This window comes from Rutidosis leptorrhynchoides, chromosome 8, assembly GCF_046630445.1.
Source record: "Rutidosis leptorrhynchoides isolate AG116_Rl617_1_P2 chromosome 8, CSIRO_AGI_Rlap_v1, whole genome shotgun sequence".
NCBI classification, from domain to species: domain Eukaryota; kingdom Viridiplantae; phylum Streptophyta; class Magnoliopsida; order Asterales; family Asteraceae; genus Rutidosis; species Rutidosis leptorrhynchoides.
The window spans coordinates 355042480-355067928 of NC_092340.1; the positions used below are offsets into that span (position 1 = coordinate 355042480).

Here is a 25449-nt window from a genome sequence, read left to right on the forward strand (position 1 = left end):
TTATCATCACCAAAAAGGTTTATTATTTACCTCTAAAATGACAAAGAATCGTATGTTTCCTGTGTTTGGAGATATACCACAAGCAGCAGATAATTGTTTCCAAATCAGTGATGATCGAAGCAATCATATATGGCATAGACGTTTCGCACACGTGAATCATAAGGCCTTAAGAACGATGCAATATAGAAAAATGGTGAAGGGGTTGCCAAGTCTGGTAGAAAAGTCTACTGTATGCGAGACATGTGCCATTGGAAAGCAACAACGAGATGCCATACCAAAGTTAAGTAAATGGCGAGCAAAAGAAAGGTTGCAGTTGGTTCACACGGATCTATGCGGTCCAATTACTCCAGCCTCATTAAGTGGTAAACGGTATGTTCTCATTTTCATTGATGACTACACAAGAAAAACTTGGGTCTATTTCTTGTCTCAAAAGGGGGAGACGTTTGAAACTTTTAAACGTTTCAAAACTTTGGTGGAAACTGAAACGGGTTGTAAGATCAAGAGTTTAAGAAGTGACCGAGGTGGCGAATACACTTCAATTTCCTTTAATGATTTTTGTGAAGAAAATGGAATTCAACGTCAACTAACCGCCTCTTACACTCCGCAACAAAATGGAGTGGCGGAGCGTCGAAACCGAACTATAATGAACATGGTACGCTGCTTGTTAGTTGATAACTCTATGCCCAAGTTCTTTTGGGCTGAGGCAGTTAAATGGGCCTGTCATGTTTTAAATAGGTGCATTAGTCGAAGTCTTGATGATATGGTACCAGAAGAGATGTGGTCGGGAATCAAGCCTAGTGTTGATCACTTTAAGATATTTGGTAGTATTGGTTATGTCCACGTTCCAACGCAATTGAGAACCAAGCTTGAAGATAGAAGCAAAAAATGTGTATTTTTGGGTGTAAGCCTTGAATCAAAGGCTTATCGTTTATACAACCCGTTTGAGCAGAAAGTCGTAGTGAGCCGAGATGTTATTTTCGATGAGAATGCTAAGTGGGATTGGAAGTCAAAAGAAACTGAAATTGGAGCTCCAATAATTGAAGGTGAAAGTGAGAATGTGCAAGTTATTGAAGAAGAAATTTCACCTATACAAGATCAAACCGTCGCCACTGATGTTCAAACCCAACAAGAGACAACCACACAAGGCAGTGATCCCATAAATGATTCACCCACAAATTATACCAATGAAGATGCTTCTGTTAATACAAATTCAGCATCCTTAGTTGAAAATAATAACCAAACCGAATCATCTACCCGTTCCCGTAGACCACCAACCTGGATGAAAGATTATACAACGGGTATTGAGCTTTCAGATGAAGAAATTTTGGAAGATGAAGTTGGCTATGCAATGTACAGTTCAATGGAAGATCCAACAACATATGAAGATGCAAGCAAGGAAGCAAAGTGGGTAAATGCAATGAAAAATGAAATTGATGCTATCAACAAAAATGATACGTGGGAACTTGTTAATGCACCAAGTGAAGTGAAGCCGATTGGAGTTAAATGGGTTTATAAGACAAAGTTGAATGAACGTGGGGAAGTAGACAAGTATAAAGCAAGACTTGTTGTTAAAGGTTACTCACAAAAGAAAGGCATCGACTACAATGAAGTGTTTGCTCCGGTGGCAAGATGGGATACTATACGAACTCTCTTAGCAGTGGCTGCAAAAAAGGGTTGGAGTGTGTTTCAAATGGATGTAAAAAGCGCCTTTTTACACGGGGAATTAAAGGAGACCATCTATGTAGAGCAACCAGACGGCTTTGTTATGAATGGTGAAGAGTCCAAAGTTTACCGTTTAAAACGTGCTCTATACGGGCTAAAGCAAGCCCCGAGAGCATGGTTTCATCGAATTGAAGGTTATTTTAAGAGAGAAGGGTTCAAAAGGAGCGATTTCGATCATACTTTATTTTTCAAGAAAGTATGGAACAAGGTGATTATGGTGAGTCTTTATGTTGATGATTTGATATATGTTGGAAACGATATGATGATTTGTGACAGTTTTAAGAAGTCGATGCAAAAGGAATTTGAGATGACGGATTTGGGACAAATGAGGTATTTTCTTGGTGTAGAGGTGCAACAAACAGAAGCAAGTATTTCTTTGTGTCAACGACAATATGCAAAGGATGTACTTGAACGCTTTAATATGTGGGATGCCAATCCGGTTGATAATCCGATCGTTCCAGGAACCGTGCTTACTAAGGCTGGAGTAGGGGAGGAGATTGATGCTACATCATACAAGCGACTAGTTGGAAGTCTCATGTACTTAACCGTTACCAGGCCCGATTTAATGTATGTCGTGGGTTTGTTATCTCGGTTTATGTCGAATCCAAGGGATGAGCATCTGTTGGCAGCAAAGCGGGTTCTTAGATACTTAAAGGGGACGTTTGATTATGGGCTTGTCTATGAGAAGAAGAGCGAGCATCAGCTCACAATTTACACTGACAGTGATTACGCCCGTGATGCCGAAGATCGAAAATGTACCTCGGGTTATGTGTGTTTGTTTAGCGGGGCTGCGATATGTTGGAGTTCTCGAAAACAAGATATTGTGACTCTTTCATCAACTGAAGCGGAATACGTGGCGGCTACGGCGTGTGCTTGTCATGTAATGTGGTTGAAAGGATTACTTGGTGATTTAGATGAATCAGTTAATGGAGCTGTGGTGATTTTGTGTGATAACACGTCTACAATCAAGCTAGCAAAAAATCCCGTAATGCATCGAAGGACCAAACACATTGATGTAAGGTTTCATTATCTTCGTGATCGTGTTAACAAGGAAGAAGTAAAACTGGAGTACATCAATACTAAAGATCAACTAGCCGATGGAATGACTAAGCCCTTAAAGTTGGATATGTTTGCTCGAATCAGAGAAGAAATTGGAGTGCTGAAGATTAAACAAGATGTCTAATGGACATTTGTTTAGGGGAGGATTTGTTGGATCCAGTATGTTTCTTTGGGCCTTTTGTTTTGGGCCTATTTTAGTTAAGCTGAATAAATTGGGTTTAGTGTCCCGTAGTAGTTTGCTTTCTATTTAAGTATTTGATTTGGTCTTAGGGTTGTTAAAACGATTCCCTGTTATTGTGGATCGTGAAAGAGTCGTGAGCACGTTCGATATACATGTCCTGTATGTTAGCTATTTATAGCTTTGTTAACGTATGAATAAGATATCGAGTGTTTACAAACTGCTTGTTATTACTGTGAATTCTTCAATAGTGATATACATATTTCTATTTGCATGCATCAACGTCCCATTTAGTTTTAGTTGCTACATTTTGTATTTTTTGGATACATCGATGAAATTTCATTTTTAATTCAATTTTCATAAGGTGGTGTTGTGAACAATTTGCATAAAAGTTGAAATTATGCTAACCAAATATCATCATATCATCAGTATAATAGCGGTTAGGTTTTGTTACTCTCTATTTTGAGCAAGTTCATTTCTAAAAATCATATAATGTAGCGAAACCGCATTGTAACGGAACTGATTTTCATATATGAATTTGATAGTTACCAGTAAGGTTTATCTGTTAGTACCATAATTACCATCCTGTATATTTTTTTTTTAAGTTTACAAAACGCCTAACTTGTTTCAATACAGCTGTGTGCGTACGGTTAGCGTTTTTTGAAACCTTGCTTATATGTTTGAATCACTTGTTTCTCAAGTATTTTATTTTCTTTTATCGTGTGTTTGCGGTATTATAGAGATGGAACCGAATTGTATCGCTTCGGATGTAATCAGCAGCCTTCCACAAGAAATAGTAGAAATCATTCTCTCTTTTGTACCTACAAAACATGCTGTCAGGACGAGCATCCTCTCAAAGAAATGGAGATACAGTTGGACCCGAATTCCTAAACTTGTGTTTGTTGAGAAATCTATGATTAAGGCCAAGATGCGAAAAGTTTTGGATGCTATACCCCAAGTTCTATCGATGCACCAGGGTTCAATACTTGAGTTCTCCCTCAATATGTATTCAGATGATGGAAATGTAGAAGTTGACTTTGACAAAATAATTACTTATTTGTCGAGGAAGAATAGTGTCACGAAACTTACACTTAAGTTGGTTTCGTTCAATATGCGTATTATGTTACCCTTATCTTTATTCTCGTTGCATCAGTTAACTGATCTCTATCTTACATGTTGTAAACTTGACCATCAACCACCTGTTAATGGGTTTGGTATGCTTACTAGTTTATCCCTGATCGACGTAGACAGCACTGAAGAACTGATTCTAGATATTGTGTCCAAGTCACCTTTACTCAAGAACTTCAGTATGAAAATTGTAAGTTACTACTTGAATAAATATCAATTCTCATAGGATTTTGTATACCATTTGAAAATTGCATGTTGCTGCAGGATGATTACGATGATAGTTGTCAGTTTAGTCATGCTTCCATGTGTGAGCTATTTGGGTATATACCTGCAATTGAACGTCTCTATCTTTCCGTTCATCTCTATGAGGTAGTAATTATATTTTATAACATTTTTTTATTATTTAAAACATTTATTTTGGTGTACAGTTTGAGTCTTCTTTACCAAAGCTTCTGACCCCATTAGTCCACCTCAAATACGTACGTTTACATGATAAATGTTACATCCGCAAAAGTGGGTTGTCTTTCTTTGTTTTCTTGATCAGGAGCTCGCCAAACTTGGAGAAACTTAAGCTACAGGTAAAATAACATCAATACCAATACGATTGTATCTAATAATCTAATAATTTGCTTTTGTTTTCATGCCTTTTAAATTATACTAACGTAAGGACGACTTATACTAGATGCGGTGTCTTGATAGTTATGAAGATGACACAGATATAGATGCTCTTACACTGGAAGAGTATTCGGATATTTGGTGGGGGCATTTGAAGGAACTGGAAGTTTTTTTAACGTACTATGCTGACGACGAGTTACCTGAGTTGGAATATTTGAAGCTCATATTGGCCAGGTCACCCGTGCTAAAGGAGTTGAATATACTCATTAGCGATGATGAATTTGAGAAGGGTGCAGAGACAAAGGTGTTGGGAGTCATCTCAAACTTTAAACGAGCATCAGATACGGTAAAAATCACAGTGTTGCTGGTATCTGATGATGATGATGATGATGATGATGATGATGATGATGAAGATTGTGTATATGATGATGAAGGTTGTGTACCTGATGTTGATGTTGATGTTGATGTTGATGTTGATGTTGATGATGATGATGATGATGATGATGATGATGATGATGATGATGATGATGATCAAGGTTGTGTATCTGATGATGAAGATTGTGTACCCGATGATGAAGATTGAAGTTGAATGGAATTCATTTCAAATCACTTTACACCATGAATTTAAACTACTTGAGTTTATCATATTAATGTAGTATACTGCTGATGTTGTTTTGGTATGTTCTTTTGTATAACTACTTGAATTTAAAAACTGTGTTTTGCCCAGTTTTTTGGGAAATAGGTTTAGTAGTTACTACTGCTTATTGGAGTAATTTGTTTTTTGATACTGGTCTTGATTGTGGCCATTTCTAGTAAATAGTTTCAAATAGTTTGTATGTTGTAGGATCTGAGTAAGTAAAAACTTTGAATAAGGCATGACTAAATGTTGTGTATTCAAATAAATAAATAAGTTAATTAACTATATATTGACATGATAGGTTCAAAAATTTGAATAAGCGACCTAGAATTGAAGTTGGTTCAGAAGTTTCATCCAGACCCAAAGTCCCAAACTGTATTCTATTTCATATGTTATTTAACATCAACAATCAAGAGCCTCCTAACCAGTTCTGACCCGAATTCAAAAGTACCCATTTTAACTCGAACCCATCATCACCCAACTTGCCCATTTTGCAACTTCTAGTAAGCATTTTCTAGTCGACTAGCATTTCAACCAATCAGATATAATAATATCATGTTTTGTGTTATATATGGTAGTGTTTTAATCTTTAGGACGGTCACCTTGCCAGCAGAAGATGATATGCCTTTAACTATGGAAAACTTCAAGAAGTTCAATGATGCATTCATCTCACAATAGAAACATCATGGAGTCTATTCGAGAATATAAAGTTGTGTTTGTATATCTATCATCGACCAATGAACAGTGATAGTTTTATTAATGATTTTTTGTGGACTGTCTAGAGGTGGCAAAATGGGCGGGTTGGGTTCACCGGTCAAAACAAGTTAAATCAAATGGGTCAAAATGGTGATTCCTAATTAATGAACACGGTTGATAAAACCCATGGAAATTTGATTTTACCATTTTCATGGCGTCTCAATTTTATTTTTAATTTTATTTTATTTTTTAAAAAATTTTTCCTACTTATTGGCCGGAGGTCCACTCGGAAGCAATCTCTCTATCTGTCGAATAGAGACAGAGATGACTTTCTCTACGTTTGAGAGTGTTTCCACTTTGGGTGGAGAAATGACTTGTCTTTATTCTCGGATAGGAGAAGGATTGTCTACATCTCACCTCCCCATACACCACTTATGTGGTATTGGGTTTTGTTGTTGTTGTTGTTGGTTGATAAATAACATAACACCTCTTGTACGCTAGATGTACATGAAGACCACCGACCTATATATATCGGCATCTAACATTTGCAGACAGTTGATGAAATATACAAGGTTGCATTAAAATCACTGGGTCCAAATATTCCTGGACAGATATTTGAAAGTACATTTTTACAAACAAAAACTCCATATTAATCAGGCATTAATTTGATGTTTAGATCTGTGTAGTAATCATTTTTGATAACTGTACAAATGGGAGTAATGGTCAGCACTCAGCACCCCTAAACATGGTGATGCTTCATATGAGACATTTCTTAGGGAAAGGTAAGGTTACATTTTATTATTTATTGATAATATTACATACATATTTTTGTTTAATTTCTCTTTTCTTTTTTTTATGCAGTAAGGGTATCCTTGGATTGTTAAGGAAGAGGGCGCAAATAATGACAAAAGGTGTCAGTTCTGACCCAATTAGATACGATATGTGAATTTGGGTTATGCTTGGTATATCTTTTAACGGGTCAAATTGATAAATAGTAGTATAATAAAGTGCTCATTAAAAATTATATGGGTCAATTTATCAAAGATATAGAGTATTGTTATACGGTTTTTGTTTCATACTTGAAACACTAGTTTATTTTTAGACCAAAAAGGTTTTGGGGTAGAGTGACCCAATGTCCCAATCCAACCAGTTTTGACCCGAATTCAAAAGTGCCCATTTAGATCCAAACCCGTCACCCAACCTGCCCATTTTGCAACTTCTAGTGAGTAGTTTTTACTTGACTAGCATTTCAAGCAATCAAGATATAACAATATCATGTTGTGTTATATATGATAGCGTGTTCCACTTGAGAACGACCATTTTGCTAGCCGGTGAGGATATGCCTGCAATTATGGATAGTTTCAACAAGTTGAATGATGCATTCATGTCAAAATATGAAGATCATGAAGGCTATTCAACAATGTAATAAAGTTGTGTTTGTATATCCTGTATCGACAACCATACATGTATTATTAAAAATATTTAGTGTTATTTGCAACATATATACATCACACGTATATTGTGGTGTACTTCCTCATGTCATCATAAATTAACCATCTTCAAACTATAATATAAAAAAACGTCACCGTGGCAATTGTCACAATCCAATACTTTCCCGTGCCAATTTAATTGTTCTTAAACAAAAAGAAAGAAAAAAAAATAGTGTAAGTAACATGTATTTTTTGTTGATTTTATGATTTATGATTTTATCTTTTACTTATAACCTATTTTTTTTTTTTTTATGTTATTGATAATATTAGCTCTATTTCTAGAGGCATAACCCTAAAAAAACATAACTTCGGACTTTGGTCTAACCCTAATTATACTCGAAAAGTATATATAAATTAAGACTTCTTTTTTTCTGTTTATGTAAGTGAAAAATTAATTTGGAACAACTCATAAAGGAAAAGCTAGACAATTAAATTGGAAAGAGGAACTAATTTTTATAGATGGTGTAACTACACAATTGAGCGACAATTTTTAAGAAAATAATTAATTTGGTTACTTATATTTAAAGGTGTATTATATGTACTTTTTAAATGCTATGAATGATCATTTACCTATGTCATTTCAATTTCAGAATTTTTATATTTGACAATCAACGTCTTCAATCACTATACGATTTTACTTTTTCAAAAAGGCTTATTAATTAATTTATTTAAAAGATAAGTTTAGAAAACAATTAGAATACAAGTGTTTGTGTTATATATGATAGTGTTTTCTACCTGAGAACAACGATCTTGCCGGCCGAAGAGGATATGCCTGCAATTACGGATAGTTTCAAGAAGTTCAATGATGCATTCATGTCATAGTATGTAGATCATGGAGGGTATTCGAGAATGTAAAGTTGTGTTTGTATATCTATAATCGACCACCATAGATGTGTAAACGAATTAATGTTTGTATCTCCACCATAGATGTGTATTCTTTGGGGAATGGAACAAACGGAATGCAAAATGTATCTCCAAACTCTTAAAATGTTTCGAAAATATTTCTGGACTTAAAGTCAATTTCCGTAAAAGCAAAATTTATGGTATTGGTACATCCATCAGTGAAAATAATCTAATGGCCAGTTACATAAACTGCTCTGCAGGAGCTACCCCGTTCACTTATCTCGGTCTCCCCATAGGTGTGCCCACAACCCACTCATCATCCTGGCAGCCGATCGTTGAGAAGTTCGACAAAAGACTCTCTGACTGGGCCGCCAAATCAATCTCTTTTGGCGGTCGCCTTACGATCATAAAATCCATACTCACTAGTATTCCATTATACTACTTCTCACTCTTCCATGCACCAATCGCAATCCTAAAGGTTCTAGAATCCAAAGGACGGAAATTTTTCTGGGGGGGTTCTTCCAATGATAATAAAATCAACTGGATCAAATGGAATCAAATCTTATTACCATATGAAAACGGTGGTTTAAACATAGGGTCCCTTTTTGCAAAAAACATAGCACTACTGTGCAAATGGTGGTGGAGATTTAAAAATGAAAATAACGCTTTATGGGTTAAAATAATCAAAAGCATTTATGGGCCGGGGGGGGGGGGGGGGGGGGGTTGGATACTAACATTTTGTGCAGGAACATTTCAGGTCGCACCATATGGAAAGAGATCATCAAAGCCGGAAAAACTGCGGACATCCTAGGCTCCTCCTTCTCATCCTCATTATTGAAGTGTATTGGCAACGGCACCACCATCAGTTTTTGGAACGACACGTGGATTGGCACTGATAACCTCAAATCAACCTTTCACAGACTTTACATGTTAGACTCCCACAAAGATGCAACGGTTGCTGAAAGAATCTCGATCATCAACTCTATTTCGGTTGGAAATTGGAACTGGAGCCGGCCACCGAGTGGTCGAACTCTAGATGATCTTACAGAACTCAATAATCTAATCTCAACTGTTAGTCTCTCTACCCGTCCTGACTCATGGAAATTCTCCCTCGATCCATCCGGCATTTTCACGACTTCACATATGTCAAAGATAATCAACTCATTAAAATATGGCAATCATTCAAAAAACATATCACTCCCTCGCAACAAATTAGTCCCTCAAAAGATATTCATATTCGCTTGGAGAGCCATTCAACATAAAATCCCGGTAAGATATGAACTCGACAAAAAAGGAATAGACTTACACACCATTCTATGCCCATTATGCGATCATCAAATCGAAACCATTGAACATGTGTTGGTAAATTGCCAAAAAGCGAATTCTATTTGGTCTCACTTGTTAACTTGGTGGAATCAAAACAACACAACGATAACCAACATCAACGATATTCTCATTCATGATCAAGGCTTCACGCATAGCACCACAGGATCTTCCTTATGGCAAGCTATCAAATGGATCACTTGCTACATCATTTGGAAACATAGGAATCTAAAAGTCTTTAAAAATAAAGAGTGGAACCCTGTCATGATTATATTCGAAATCCAATCACAAAGTTATAGCTGGATCTCAAGTCGATCGGGAAAAAAACTCTCAATTGCATGGCACCAATGGCTCATCAACCCCTCCTCTTATGTTTCTCCGATATCAAACCGCACAGGCATTGGTTGACAAGTTATTTGACATTTAGACATTTGGGTAGTGATCGTAGTTTCTAATTGGCTTATGTGGGTAGATTAAAACTGTAGATTTTCGATAACTTTGTCGCCGCTTCGATCGGCACTGTTTTTCTTCTCCTCCCCTGCTTGTATCTACAAGTTCGTTCCCTCATTAGTCCGATTAGCCTATGATGCTCCCCGAATTCCTTTTTTTTAGTTTTTAGCTCCTTTGTCCAAATCATGATAATGTATATATTATTGTATAGTTTGTGGGTAGGGACATGTAACGATATCATCCAGTTTATTATATTATAATAATTGTTTTGCTTTTCAAAAAAAAAAATGTTTGTTGTTATTTGTTCATATAAACATTTCCTGTTGTGTACTTACTCGTGCCACCGTAAATTAACCGTGTTTAAATTATAATCTTAAAGAAAATGTGGCCCGGTCAATTGGTAAAAGGATTAAACAAATTATGTTTTCACATGAGGAAATTGTTTGAAAATGCATGTAATTTTCACCAAATTCCTATTGTATGCATTCAACTTTCAGATCTCCTATTGTATGCATTCAACTTTCTAAGTTGTAATATTGTACGCATTAAGTAACTTGTTAACAGGTTAATGTATAGAAAAAGTTACGTGATTGGTCCTTCATGTTTATCCAATATTGCGTGTTTGTCACTAATGTTTATTTATGACGCAGTTGGTCCCAGCATTCTCCTTCAATCTCCACCACTCACATCTTCATCTTCATCACTAAAAAATTAGAACCCTAATTTTAACAACCACCATTGTTACTTTTCACGAAGACATTACCACACCTGCAGCTTTTTCATTAACCTTTTAATGTCAAAACTACACATATGAAACCTAATTGTATTCTAAAAATTACTCTGTAATAAAATCCCTAAAATTTTCACATCACGAATGCTCAAACATATTCACAAAACCTTTATACAATTTCACCTTTAGATATAAAATGCATAACCTTCAAAAAGCACCCGCTTCGATGCAAACCACCTGCTAACCTTGAAAAAGCATAATCGATTTTAACCTTCAAATCCAAAACACAGATGGTTCGAAGCTCAGATGAAATTTTCCCTCAAAAAAGCAGTCACAAAACCCATTTTCACTCCGGTCGTCTTTTCCGACGAACGATGATGATCGTCAACAGTGGTGGTGGTCGAATTTGATAGTAATACTCCGTCAACAACGAGAAAATCTAATAGATCTGGCCATCAATCTTGTGGATCTCGAACAAATTGATGTTAGGATCTCAAATAAATCGAACAGATCCTCTTCATCTTTTTTCCTGTGATTAATGAAGAGATCCCTTTTTTCTGATATGTTGTAAAATTGTTTGTGGTATATAAACCAATTGTTGTATATTTTGTTACGTCACGACCCCCGTCTCGATTTCCCAAGACGTGGTGTGAACTTTAACATAGTGTCCCAGTTATAGATAACGTCAACAGCGGAAACATACATTTTATTACATCACGGTCTCTATTTTAGTTTTTGGTACATCGTGGTTACAAAATACAAGTACAGACATAGTACAAATACATCATAATCTAGCCTATTAATACTAGATTTAACAAAAGACATTTTTAAACTTCCACGATGCCCGACCTGAAAATGCTCAAAAAGCTAAGTACCTGAGATAAATACTTAAAATGCCAATATAAATATTGGTGAGTGCATAGGTTTAGTTACAATGCATAAGTTAATGGACACCAAGATTTCATGTATAAAATAGTTAAAAAGATATTCTAGTTCATGAGCTTTCGATATCGAACGTTAACGTAAAAGTACCCGAAAACAAGCGTCACTTAAGGTCTAAGTGCATATGGTCGAAGGTTATGCATCCGATAGCCTAGAAGTCCTATCCTGATGTGAGGAGTCATCCTCAAATAGATCTATTCATAATATTCGCATTTACCAAACCGATAATTAACGATATCAAAATCGGGCTTTCAAAATTGACCTTTGTTACTCAACATAGAATATAGTTGTAAGTACTTGATTCCAATATGTAAAATAGTAAACAAGTATTATCTCATCCCAAAAGTATAAAAGATTGATTAAAAATGGGACTACGAACTCACTTGATGCGGTGTAAGGTCTACGCGGTAGTTGGTTTAGATAGTGTACGGTGATCTGGGCTTGAGCCCTAATGAATATTATGAGGTCAGAGGTCATACTATCCCATATAGTATTTAGATTGAGTCTAAGATCAGTCCCCAAGTGTGACGACTCGAAAATTTCTGACCAAATTTAAACTTTATCTTTAAATGATTTAATGTTTTCGACACGATAAGCAAAGTCTGTAATGTTGAGTCTCAAAGTTTTGGAACTATATTCATGTAATCAATTATTCTTTGACTATTCTCGAAGATTCACGAACAATATATATATATATATATATATATATATATATATATATATATATATATATATATATATATATATATATATATATATATATATATATATATATATATATATATATATATGATTTCAAGTTATTTAGTAAACGATAATAACATTCGATTATTGATTCGAGATATTTAGATAAGTTAACTAAAACGTTTAAGATGAACCAATAAAACACTAATTTGCTACAGTATTTTCGAATTGCTACAGTACCCGAAAAGCTACAGTGTTTTCAAAAATCACTATTTGCTACAGTAAAAAAACATTGCTACGGTAACTTTGCTACAGTAAAACACTATTTCAAAATGAAAATGTATATATGTATATGTATATACTACGATACGATGATTTATAGAAGTAAATGACCAAAACACTCGAATGTTTAAGATATACTTTGAGTGGTATAGTTTAGGGATAATTTAAGGCTATATTTTGACAAATGTACGTGACACGAAACGTAAAATGCAAGTTTTCTAAGTGTACGAAAGGACATTCGAAAAACCGGAACCGGGACATAAGTCGAGTGACGACGTACGACTTATCGGAACAAAAATTTCAAGTCAACTATGCATGTGAATTTAATATAATATATAATTAATTATATAAATTAAATATATTATATTTATAATTAAATAATATGTCGACAAACTAGAAGTTAAACGTTCCTGAGCTGGATTAATAGGCCATGTGATCGCATGGCCAATGCCCATCAAACCCATGCGATCGCATGGGGGAGCTGGTGACAAAATGTGCTATAAAAGCACTCGATCTGGTTCCAGTTTTATCAATCTATATCTCTCGATATCTCTCTCTATGTATATATTTATATTATTATTATTATTATTATTATTATTATTATTATTATTATTATTATTATTATTATTATTATTATTATTATTATTATTATTATTATTATTATTATTATTATTATTATTATTAAGATTAATATTATTATTAATCTTATCATTATTAGTAGTATTAGTATTATTATTATTTATACATAAAATACTACGACGAGGTCATGAGAGTTTCACTTTCAAAACTGGTTTTCAAACGGGATAGAGCTAAGGAAACTATGGGTTATAGCTATGGAGGTTATGGGTAATATTCATGGGTATTGTTCTCAAGTCAAACCTAGTGTTTATCATCTCTGTTGCGTCTACGTACTTTCCTGCAATATTGAATCACAATATTGATACGTGAGCATTCATATCTTATCTTTTATATATTAATAGTGCATCCCTGACTAGATCTCGAGTATATATGTTTATGCATGCTTGTATGCTAAATTTCGTCGTAAAACAGTTTATGATGAATCACGAATTAAATACATATATTAATGATAAAAGGTATATGATATGCATGTTTTTGGAAAGCTGGCGAAAAATCAATAACTTTTCATTTAGAAATCGCGTAATTTCGATGAACGAATCAAAAGATATGGTCAACTGAATTATGATTGACGTTAATTGGAATTGCTTTTGAATCTGCAATTAATATTTAAACAACTTGTTTGTAAGATTGATAAATTGGATTTTTGAATATTACCAACCGAGTAAATGAATCCTTATATAAGGTACGTCTCGTTTTGTTGAATTATTGTCAAAATTGACCTTTTGAAATGACTGTTGATAACTTTTGTATGTCGATCTCGAGCATTAGGATTGTGATACACTATGACCTGACCTAGCTTGATAGACATTTATTGACCAACATATGTTCTCTATGTTGAGATCTACGGTTATTTGGTATTCCAAGTTTCGGTCACATTTCGGTGAACGACTTTATGTGCTGCTAGGTTAGTGTGACGACCCAGGAATTTCCGACCAAATTTAAACTTAAACTTTATATGATTTCGACACAATAAGCAAAGTCTGTAATGTTGAGTCTCAAAATTTTTGAACTATTTATATGGATTCAGTTAAACTTTGAACTGTGTTCATGTAATCCATTACCCTTCGACTATTCCCGACGATTCACGAATCATTATGTGTAAATAAATACATTTATATATATATATATATATATATATATATATATATATATATATATATATATATATATATATTATAAATTAAAATATTATATGAGTTAATTAATAATGTAAATATAATAATATATGATATTAAAATAAATCTATATATATATATATATGTAAGGTATATTGAATGTATATTTATATGGTTTCAAATTTATTTAGTAAACAATAACAGCACTCGTTTGTCAGTCGATCGCTATTAAGCAAGTTAAATTCAAACTTATGTAATTTTAAAACAAACGGTGATACGAAAATGAGTTCTATAAATTTTAGGCTTATTAAAAGTGTATTTAGGAACTATTTGTTAAGTTTTAACACTTTTTATGTTTTACCCATAAATGAGAGGGACAGTTGATGTAATTTTTATTTAACAAATTAAGGATCGAATTTTATACTATAATGACTAAAATAAATAAATATAGTTAATTTAAAAATATGGGATTTTTCCGAAACTTTTTATCCGCCACTGATTTAACAGCGGAGCACGACATAGCAGTCTATGAAGACTGTCGGCCACAAATATCTCAGAATTATTTTTGTCACACGTTTACTTTGCTTTATTAATAAATATGTTTTTTTTATTTTAAAAGAGAGAATTATTTAGGTAACACAGCTATCTTCTTTTGTTAAATGTCTACACACTTGACTTATATAATATATAAGTGTACGTGGTGCTTGCATATATCTATATAAAAACTATGTATATGAAAACCACCCTTTCTTGTGTATTCTTCTTGGTGACAAACCCCCATCCATCTCAACAATCACCAACCATCACCACCAAGCGACCACCTCATCACCTCCACCACCGGCGGCCATTACAACCGCAAGACCACCACGGTTATCATTCACCACCGTGAACTACTAAGCAACCACCCTCTCCTCTCTCTCTCTCTCTCTCTTATCCTCTTTCTATCTCTCCCTCTCTTCTAATAGAACTCGCCATAACCATCGACCTTGGTCACCAAACACTCTCCTGCTACCACTGTAAACTACCACCCTCTTCACAACCTTCGGACCACCATCCTTCATCACCACGAGCCGCCACCATCACAACCTCTCTTCTCCCTCTCTTCTCTCTTCACTGTTTCTGAGTTAAACCGTCCCAAACGTTCACCCTAAACCATCTTTAAATATCATTGAAACTGCTATGCTGCTACATATTTTTTGTTTTAGATTCATCAACACAAACCATCATTGAAGACCTACTGCTACAATTCTTTCTAATTCTTTCTCGATGAACAACACCACCACATCAACCAATTACTTGATCTCTTTCTATTTTTAAACAGTCACATATCCCCATGGTTATTAATCGTTTGATGATATGGCTGCACATAGTTTTTTTTCTGTTTTGCTAATATTCGCCATCCAAAACAATCTTCAAACGAATACCCACTTAAAAGAAGATGAATGGTACTATTAGAAATCGTAGTAAGGATGATGATGATGTTATACTGCAACTGCTACTGCAGTCATACGCGCCTGTAAATAACAATAACCGTAAGCTTTTGATGCCAGATGATTTGGGTTATATCTTTTTCTACTTTCTATCGCAATTAAAAATCCAAACTTAACCCACTTGATAACTCATCGTACTACTGCTCCGTTTCTATTATTTATTTATTTTGTTTTCTTTCTTTTCGAACAATTATGAAACCCACAAGAAATAGATGATGAAAGGTAGCAAAGATGTTCGATGATGATGATGGCCGGTATAATGGTGATGGTCACGAAGTTTTACGGTTGCTGCTACAGTTACGGGTTGTTGTATGATGACGATAATGATGATGTTGTAATGTTTATGAGAGGTATGATGATAAAGAAATAATGAAGATGATGGTTAAGAATCACGAGATAATGATGGTAATACTGATGTATTTAGGTATTTTAATTATGTTTCTTGATCGTTCCTAAAACCAACAGCCATGTGTAATTTAATCTTGGGCTTGTAGTGATATGGACGAGATATATGTTTATGTTGGGCTTCGGATCCTGTTGGGTCGTGGCTAATTTTTTTTTTTTACTTCCTGCTGGGCCGTGAAGTTTAAACGTTGAGTTGGGCTTCTAGTTGGGTCAAGAGATACATGATAAAAAGAATTATTCGGGTAATAAAAACAGAAAAACAAAATGGCTCAAATGGTTTGAGAGGAAGGCGTGTTATCGTGAGGTCTTGGGTTCGAGTCTGGACAGTGGCATTTTGTTTTTAAAAGCTTGTCTTCAAAGGTTGTACTTTGCTATATTATTATTATTATTATTATCATTATTATTATTAGGAGTATCATTATTAGAAAAATTATCATTTTATTTATTTATTAAAAGTGACATTAATATTTCAAAATTATCATTTTTATTATTATTATTATTATTAATAAAATTATCATTTTTTATTAAGTTTATCATTTTTATTAGAATTATCATTATTATTATTATTATCATTGTTTTTGTAATATTATAATAAACAAATGATATTTATATAAAAATATATTTTTGTATATATCCTAACTATATTAATATTACATATTGATTTAAATAAAATGTTATTATAAAATGCTAACTAAGTTATATACAATATATAAATACCTTTTAATATAATCATATATATAATTATCCAAAATATATAAAATAGGTATAATTAAACTATTTATTAATATAACATACACATTATAAAGTATATTAATATTAATATATAAAACTTGTTTAATTGTTATTATATGTGTTAATATATATATGAATGATATAGGTTCGTAAATCCGAGGCCAATCCTGCATTGTTCAAAATCGTCATATGTATTTTTACTACAAACTACAGTATTGTGAGTTTCATTTGTTCCCTTTTACTCTTTACATTTTTGGGACTGAGAATACATGCGCTGTTTTTACAACTGCTTTATTAAATGCTTTTGGAATATATTTTTGAACTGCGAATACATGAAATGCTTTTATAAATGTTTGACGAGATAGACACAAGTAAAACATTCCTCGAATGAATTATTATGCAGACAGAGGTTCTGCGGATTATTATTGAATTATGTGGACATGATAATTGCCACCATTGAATTATGTGGACATGATAATTGCCACCATTGAATTATGTGGACATGATAATTGCCACCAATTGAAGTGAATGTTATATATCGAGAGAATGATTTTATACACGTTATGTGTATGATATTTTGTACACGAGATATGTGTACGGTTACAAAGATTTGTTAAAATGGTTTCGTACACAAGAAAGGTGTACTGTATTTAAAATATATCGCATGTACATTATAGGTGGGTATAGGATTCAGGCCCATTTGTACCATGCAGGATTTAAATCTTGTGGTCTATCAAAATAATGAATTTTATTGTTTTATGATAAACTTATGAACTCACCAACCTTTTGGTTGACACTTTAAAGCATGTTTATTCTCAGGTATGAAAGAAATCTTCCGTTGTGCATTTGCTCATATTACATGGAGTCGTTCATGGCATATAGAGGTCAGAACCTCGCAATGGGATCAACTGTTGAAGACTTCGTCCAGATGGATTAGGACGGGTTGTTTCAGTTGGTATCAGAGCGGTGGTCTTAGTGAACCGGGTCTGCATTAGTGTGTCTAACTGATAAGTCGTTAGGATGCATTAGTGAGTCTGGACTTCGACCGTGGCTGCATGTCAAAAGTTTTGCTTATCATTTTGTCGGAAATCATTTGCTTATCATCCTTAGTAAATTACCTGCTTATTATTCTTAGTCTAGACACATCTTATTGCATTGACTGCATGAATAGTGTATAGACAGAATTCATATCTTAGCGTATCTGCTAATTCATAGCTTAGCGTATCTGTTATTGTTATCTTTGCCTGACAGCTTCCGTAGATTCCTCCGTAACTTATGAGATTTTAGTATTATATATGCATATGTAAATTATGTATTGCAAAATACTAATCTACATCTTATAATCTATTTCTTATCAAAAATCCTTCATCTGATCGTACGAGATAAATCCTTCAACTAGTTCGAGTCCCTCGGATTCCGACAGCTATTCCGATAGTTATCCCGATAGTTATTCCGAATGGATAGTCATCTAAGCTCCGGAAGCAACGTCACTAGAATGAATCAACCAATCATCCATCCCCAATTTATCTGATGGATTCGTAGTCGACTTAATCAATGGAGACGCGCAGAAGGCGATCCCTTCCACTAACCGAATTCACCTTTTGGCGAAGAACCTGAAGCACTTACTGGCGAACCTGTTCATAACACCATTTTCTCTCTCATTTACAGAGTATCTCGCTACGACTATATCACAAGTCAGATTCAAAACCTTATTCATTCGCTCGTTCATACCGACAATCATCCCGGAGTAATAAAGTCAATGAGTTTCGCGCCCGAGTTGTAGCCTTGGAAAATATGGTGCAAAATGTACCAGCATCAGCAACATCAACGGCATCAACTGTACCACCAGCAACAACACAAACCACAACAAGACACGCCTCAACATCACAATCGGTACCCCGAGCATAATCATCATTTTACAAGACGTTCTGCATCATTTATCTTCGTTCAACATGGCGAATATGTAATCACTAATGTTTTAGAGATTATATATTCTTGTTCTAACGTAAATCAAATGAGTTTAATATCATATTAACTCATTAAATCTATGATTACATCTGAAGAAAATATATATGTATATATGTTTTCATAAAGATTGAAATTAAAAAAATTCTTTTGTACAAACTGTTAATGGTGAAAATATTTTAACGGGTAGGTAATACCCGAGAAATATTTAGATTTTACAGTAATAAGTTACATTGTACGTTCTTCAAATCTGATTCAACATTCATTTACTATCCTACATACATTCACCGATATACGAATCTGTTCACCACAAAATAACCATTTTCATTCAATTTCATATTTGGATTTTGACTTCTCAGAATCCAACAAGTGGCATAATGAAGAAAACATTAGACAAAATAAAACTTGTTAGAAACAAACAAATTAACTATGAGAAATTTTGTTAAGAATTCACGCTAACTGTTCCTTGCTAATTGTTCCCAGCTAACTGATTACACTTTATTTATCGCAATTTAATTATCGCAATTTACATTCTCGCAATTTTATTTATCGTCATTTAATTTCTGTTATTTACTTTACACATTTTATTTATCGTCATTTAATTTCTGTATTTATTTTACGTACTTTAAATATCGGGACACGTATACAAAGTTTTGACATATCATATCGACGCATATATATATATATATATATATATATATATATATATATATATATATATATATATATATATATATATATATATATATATATATATATATATATATATATATATATATATTATTTGGAATAACCATAGACACTCTATATGCAGTAATGATCGAGTTCTCTATACAGGGTTGAGGTTGATTCTACAATAATATATATAATTTGAGTTGTGATCGAGTCTGAGATATGTACACGGGTCACGATACATATTAATTAATTCAAATATTATATATATTAAACTATATATGAATTATTGGACTGTTAACTGTGGAGTATCGAATGTGGACTATCAAGATTAGACAATTAAAAAATGAATTAAAATATTAATTATAACATATGAAACTAAACAATTCTTCAAGTTTGTCACTTGATTTCATTTTAAACCTCATTTGTATCTTGACGATTACAATCTGCGTTCAAAACTTTTCATAATTCTTGAAAACACCTCAATCGAGAGGTTGAACCAACCGCACTTCATTCACGGAAGGAAAGATTTATGCATATAGTGATGCACCTGAACACACTCGGAACTTGAGCAAACGTCTAACACTTATCTGTGCTAACTCCTTTGGCATTGTTATTACCGAAAATAACTTTGAAATTCCTTTTCAAATTAGCCAAATTTGTCACAGCTCTAGCAAGTCAACTTCGACTTTTCAGTCGGATTAGCCTTACTATAACCATGTTATATATGCGTGCTCTTTTATTGTTACCGGGGAACCTTTTATATTCCGTCACATTAGCATTAAACTTACCAGCAACTTCATTACTCATTGGCTTAAGTCTCTTCGAAGAACCATTATATTTGTTCAATAAAACCTTATCATATATTCGTCTGTATCTTGTAACGAGAATTGCCATACCAATTACCGGGAAACAGCAATCAGTATTTTGAATCTCGCAACAATTCTACAACAACAGTTATAGGTATACATATAACCTTTATCTCTTAGAATTATGACTTCCATTCTGAAATTTTGAAAAGCACCCAGTCTACGAATCAATACTCGAAATGTTGAAAAAGCTGAATGAAGCAGTAAAAACTGGAAACGATCTTAACAGCCAGAAGTTTGATAATAAAGAATAGTATGCTGGAAAAGCTCAGAAAAGTTGGAACTGGAAAACGGATTGAGCTAACCACGAAGGAGGCCAAGGACAAATACAAGGACCAAACCCTATATTCAAAGAATCCAGATAAATCTATATTTGATGAAATCTTTAGAGAATATCTTGCTTCGGATTCATGTTAAAATCTTGCGGAAAATTTTTCTTCATCAACTTTCGAACTTAGAAATTCCAAAATATCATCATAAATATCTTCGATATTTCTGAGGATATTTTCATAAATATTCTTGTCCGAAATTATCTACCTCTTCGTGTTTTCTGTATTCCATTATATTGGAAACTTCTGTAAAATCTAAGTATAAATTAGGAATGAATTGTGGAGAAGTGTTGGAAATTGAAGCATGGGTTAGTATAATATAATGACGCTTGGCCAACGTGATTATATTACAGTAAGTCATGCCGAGTTTCTAATGGAACGTGATAAAGGATCACAGATCATACCTTTATCATGAATCATGTTACATAACTCTTTCATTCTACTTAACTCCTGAACATATCAAGAAAATGTATTCTTGATGGTTCTATTTTCCGTGATGTTGATAAATTTGAAAATCAAATTGTGCTATTACGTTCTTTCTTATTTAGAACATTAAGTTCATTCGAAACTCCATACTTATGAATTCTGGACCGTTACTCACTTTACTAGAGGTCGAGAGGATAATAAAAAGGTAAAGAGTTCCAAAATATAAGAGAAAATATAAAGCCCAATAACAACAAGGAGGTTATAAATCGTGGATATTAATACAAATAGCAATATAAAGACACGGTAGAATTAAGAATAGTATCACTCTAAGGTAATAGTAGAAGTAAACAGATTTTTCTGGTGAAAGATTGAAAAAAAGGATGACAGAAATGATAATTAGAAAAAATATCAAGGATTAGAACGGGATTAAGCATTTTCACAATCTTTTGGATGTATGAATTAAGAAAGAAAGTATAGGAATGGTGAAAATAGTGGAACGGAAGAGTTTAATTTATAATGGAAATATCAGATAGAGTAAGCGAGGCAGATCACCGTATTTAATTAAAGATATCTTAATTTCCTTACTCGCCGAAGAATCAAATCTTTTAGATTTCGAAGATTTTCTTCTAAATTCCTTGATTTTCGAAAATCAACCATGACTACGTCACTGGTTAAGGCAAATCTGCATTTACTCATTTCATTTTTTTTTGTGATAGCTTCATTTGTACTCTTCGAGTAATCAAATTGTTTTCTCCACATTACTCAATGATGATAAAACTTTATTTATCAACTCATATTCGTCATGAAAATATTTTTATTATTAACCATGACCACTTCACTCAAATTTCGGGACGAAATTTCTTTAACGGGTAGGTACTGTGACGACCCTGGAATTTCCGACCAAATTTAAACTTAAACTTTATATGATTTCGACACAATAAGCAAAGTCTGTAATGTTGAGTCTCAAAATTTTTGAACTATTTATATGGATTCAGTTAAACTTTGAACTGTGTTCATGTAATCCATTACCCTTCGACTATTCCCGATGATTCACGAATCATTATGTGTAAATAAATACATTTATATATATATATATATATATTAATTATTATAAATTAAAATATTATATGAGTTAATTAACAATGTAAATATAATAATATATGATATTAAAATAAATCTATATATATATATATATATATATATATATATATATATATATATATATATATATATATATATATATATATATGTAAGGTATATTGAATGTATATTTATATGGTTTCAAATTTATTTAGTAAACAATAACAGCACTCGTTTGTCAGTCGATCGCTATTAAGCAAGTTAAATTCAAACTTATGTAATTTTAAAACAAACGGTGATACGAAAATGAGTTCTATAAATTTTAGGCTTATTAAAAGTGTATTTAGGAACTATTTGTTAAGTTTTAACACTTTTTATGTTTTACCCATAAATGAGAGGGACAGTTGATGTAATTTTTATTTAACAAATTAAGGATCGAATTTTATACTATAATGACTAAAATAAATAAATATAGTTAATTTAAAAATATGGGATTTTTACGAAACTTTTTATCCGCCACTGATTTAACAGCGGAGCGCGACATAGCAGTCTATGAAGACTGTCGGCAACAAATATCTCAGAATTATTGTTGTCACACGTTTACTTTGCTTTATTAATAAATATGTTTTTTTATTTTAAAAGAGAGAATTATTTAGGTAACACAGCTATCTTCTTTTGTTAAATGTCTACACACTTGACTTATATAATATATAAGTGTACGTGGTGCTTGCATATATCTATATAAAAACTATGTATAAGAAAACCACCCTTTCTTGTGTATTCTTCTTGGTGACAAACCCTCATCCATCTCAACGATCACCAACCATCACCACCAAGCGACCACCTCATCACCTCCACCACCGGCGGCCATTACAACCGCAAGACCACCACGGTTATCATTCACCACCGTGAACTACTAAGCATCCACCCTCTCCTCTCTCTCTCTCTCTCTTATCCTCTTTCTATCTCTCCCTCTTTTCAAATAGAACTCGCCATAACCATCGACCTTGGTCACCAAACACTCTCCTGCTACCACCGTAAACTACCACCCTCTTCACAACCTTCGGACCACCATCCTTCATCACCACGAGCCGCCACCATCAAAACCTCTCTTCTCCCTCTCTTCTCTCTTCACTGTTTCTGAGTTAAACCGTCCCAAACGTTCACCCTAAACCATCTTTAAATATCATTGAAACTGCTATGCTGCTACATATTTTCTATTTTAGATTCATCAACACAAACCATCATTGAAGACCTACTGCTACAATTCTTTCTAATTCTTTATCGATGAATAACACCACCACATCAACCAATTACTTGATCTCTTTCTATTTTTAAACAGTCACATACCCCCATGGTTATTAATCATTTGATGATATGGCTGCACATAGTTTTTTTCTTTCTGTTTTGCTAATATTCGCCATCTAAAACAATCTTCAAATGAAAACCCACTTAAAAGAAGATGAATGGTACTATTAGAAATCGTAGTAAGGATGATGATGATGTTATACTGCAACTGCTACTGCAGTCATACGCGCCTGTAAATAACAATAACCGTAAGCTTTTGATGCCAGATGATTTGGGTTATATCTTTTTCTACTTTCTATCGCAATTAAAAATCCAAACTTAACCCACTTGATAACTCATCGTACTACTGCTCCGTTTCTATTATTTATTTATTTTGTTTTCTTTCTTTTCGAACAATTATGAAACCCACGAGAAATAGATGATGAAAGGTAGCAAAGATGTTCGATGATGATGATGGCCGGTATAATGGTGATGGTCACGAAGTTTTACGGTTGCTGCTACAGTTACGGGTTATTGTATGATGACGATAATGATGATGTTGTAATGTTTATGAGATGTATGATGATAAAGAAATAATGAAGATGATGGTTAAGAATCATGAGATAATGATGGTGATACTGATGGATTTAGGTATTTTAATTCTGTTTCTTGATCGTTCCTAAAACCAACAGCTATGTGTAATTTAATCTTGGGCTTGTAGTGATATGGACGAGATATATGTTTATGTTGGGCTTCGGATCCTGTTGGGCCGTGGCTAATTTTTTTTTTTACTTCCTGCTGGGCCGTGAAGTTTAAACGTTGAGTTGGGCTTCTAGTTGGGTCAAGAGATACATGATAAAAAGAATTATTTGGGTAATAAAAACAGAAAAACAAAATGGCTCAAATGGTTTGAGAGGAAGGCGTGTTATCGTGAGGTCTTGGGTTCGAGTCTGGGCAGTGGCATTTTGTTTTTAAAAGCTTGTCTTCAAAGGTTGTACTTTGCTATATTATTATTATTATTATTATTATTATTATTATCATTATTATTATTAGGAGTATCATTATTAGAAAAATTATCATTTTATTTATTTATTAAAAGTGACATTAATATTTCAAAATTATCATTTTTATTATTATTATTATTATTATTATTAAAATTAGTATTATTAATAAAATTATCATTTTTTATTAAGTTTATCATTTTTATTAGAATTATCATTATTATTATTATTATCATTGTTTTTGTAATATTATAATAAACAAATGATATTTATATAAAAATATATTTTTGTATATATCCTAACTATATTAATATTACATATTGATTTAAATAAAATGTTATTATAAAATGCTAACTAAGTTATATACAATATATAAATACCTTTTAATATAATCATATATATAATTATCCAAAATATATAAAATAGGTATAATTAAACTATTTATTAATATAACATACAAATTATAAAGTATATTAATATTAATATATAAAACTTGTTTAATTGTTATTATATGTGTTAATATATATATGAATGATATAGGTTCGTGAATCCGAGGCCAATCCTGCATTGTTCAAAATCGTCATATGTATTTTTACTACAAACTACAGTATTGTGAGTTTCATTTGTTCCCTTTTACTCTTTACATTTTTGGGACTGAGA

General features: G+C 33.0%; 1 protein-coding gene across 1 annotated transcript; it reads left to right on the top strand.

Annotated features, from left to right (window-relative positions):
- The first annotated feature begins 3701 nt into the window (after positions 1-3701).
- Positions 3702-6981, top strand: LOC139864639 (F-box/FBD/LRR-repeat protein At1g13570-like). The gene is made up of 8 exons (XM_071853217.1): positions 3702-4277; positions 4352-4456; positions 4516-4665; positions 4770-5069; positions 5359-5379; positions 6587-6656; positions 6763-6817; positions 6897-6981. The coding sequence occupies exons 1-8, from the start codon at positions 3702-3704 to the stop codon at positions 6979-6981; spliced, it is 1362 nt and encodes a 453-aa protein (XP_071709318.1).
- The last annotated feature ends 18468 nt before the right edge of the window (positions 6982-25449 follow it).

Coding starts and splice junctions, on each gene's coding strand:
- LOC139864639 (XM_071853217.1), top strand. CDS start 3,702: ATGGAACCGAATTGTATCGCTTCGGATGTAATCAGCAGCCTTCCACAA. Junction 4,457..4,515: donor TTTCCGTTCATCTCTATGAG/GTAGTAATTATA, acceptor TTTGGTGTACAG/TTTGAGTCTTCTTTACCAAA. Junction 6,657..6,762: donor TCCTGGACAGATATTTGAAA/GTACATTTTTAC, acceptor AGTAATGGTCAG/CACTCAGCACCCCTAAACAT.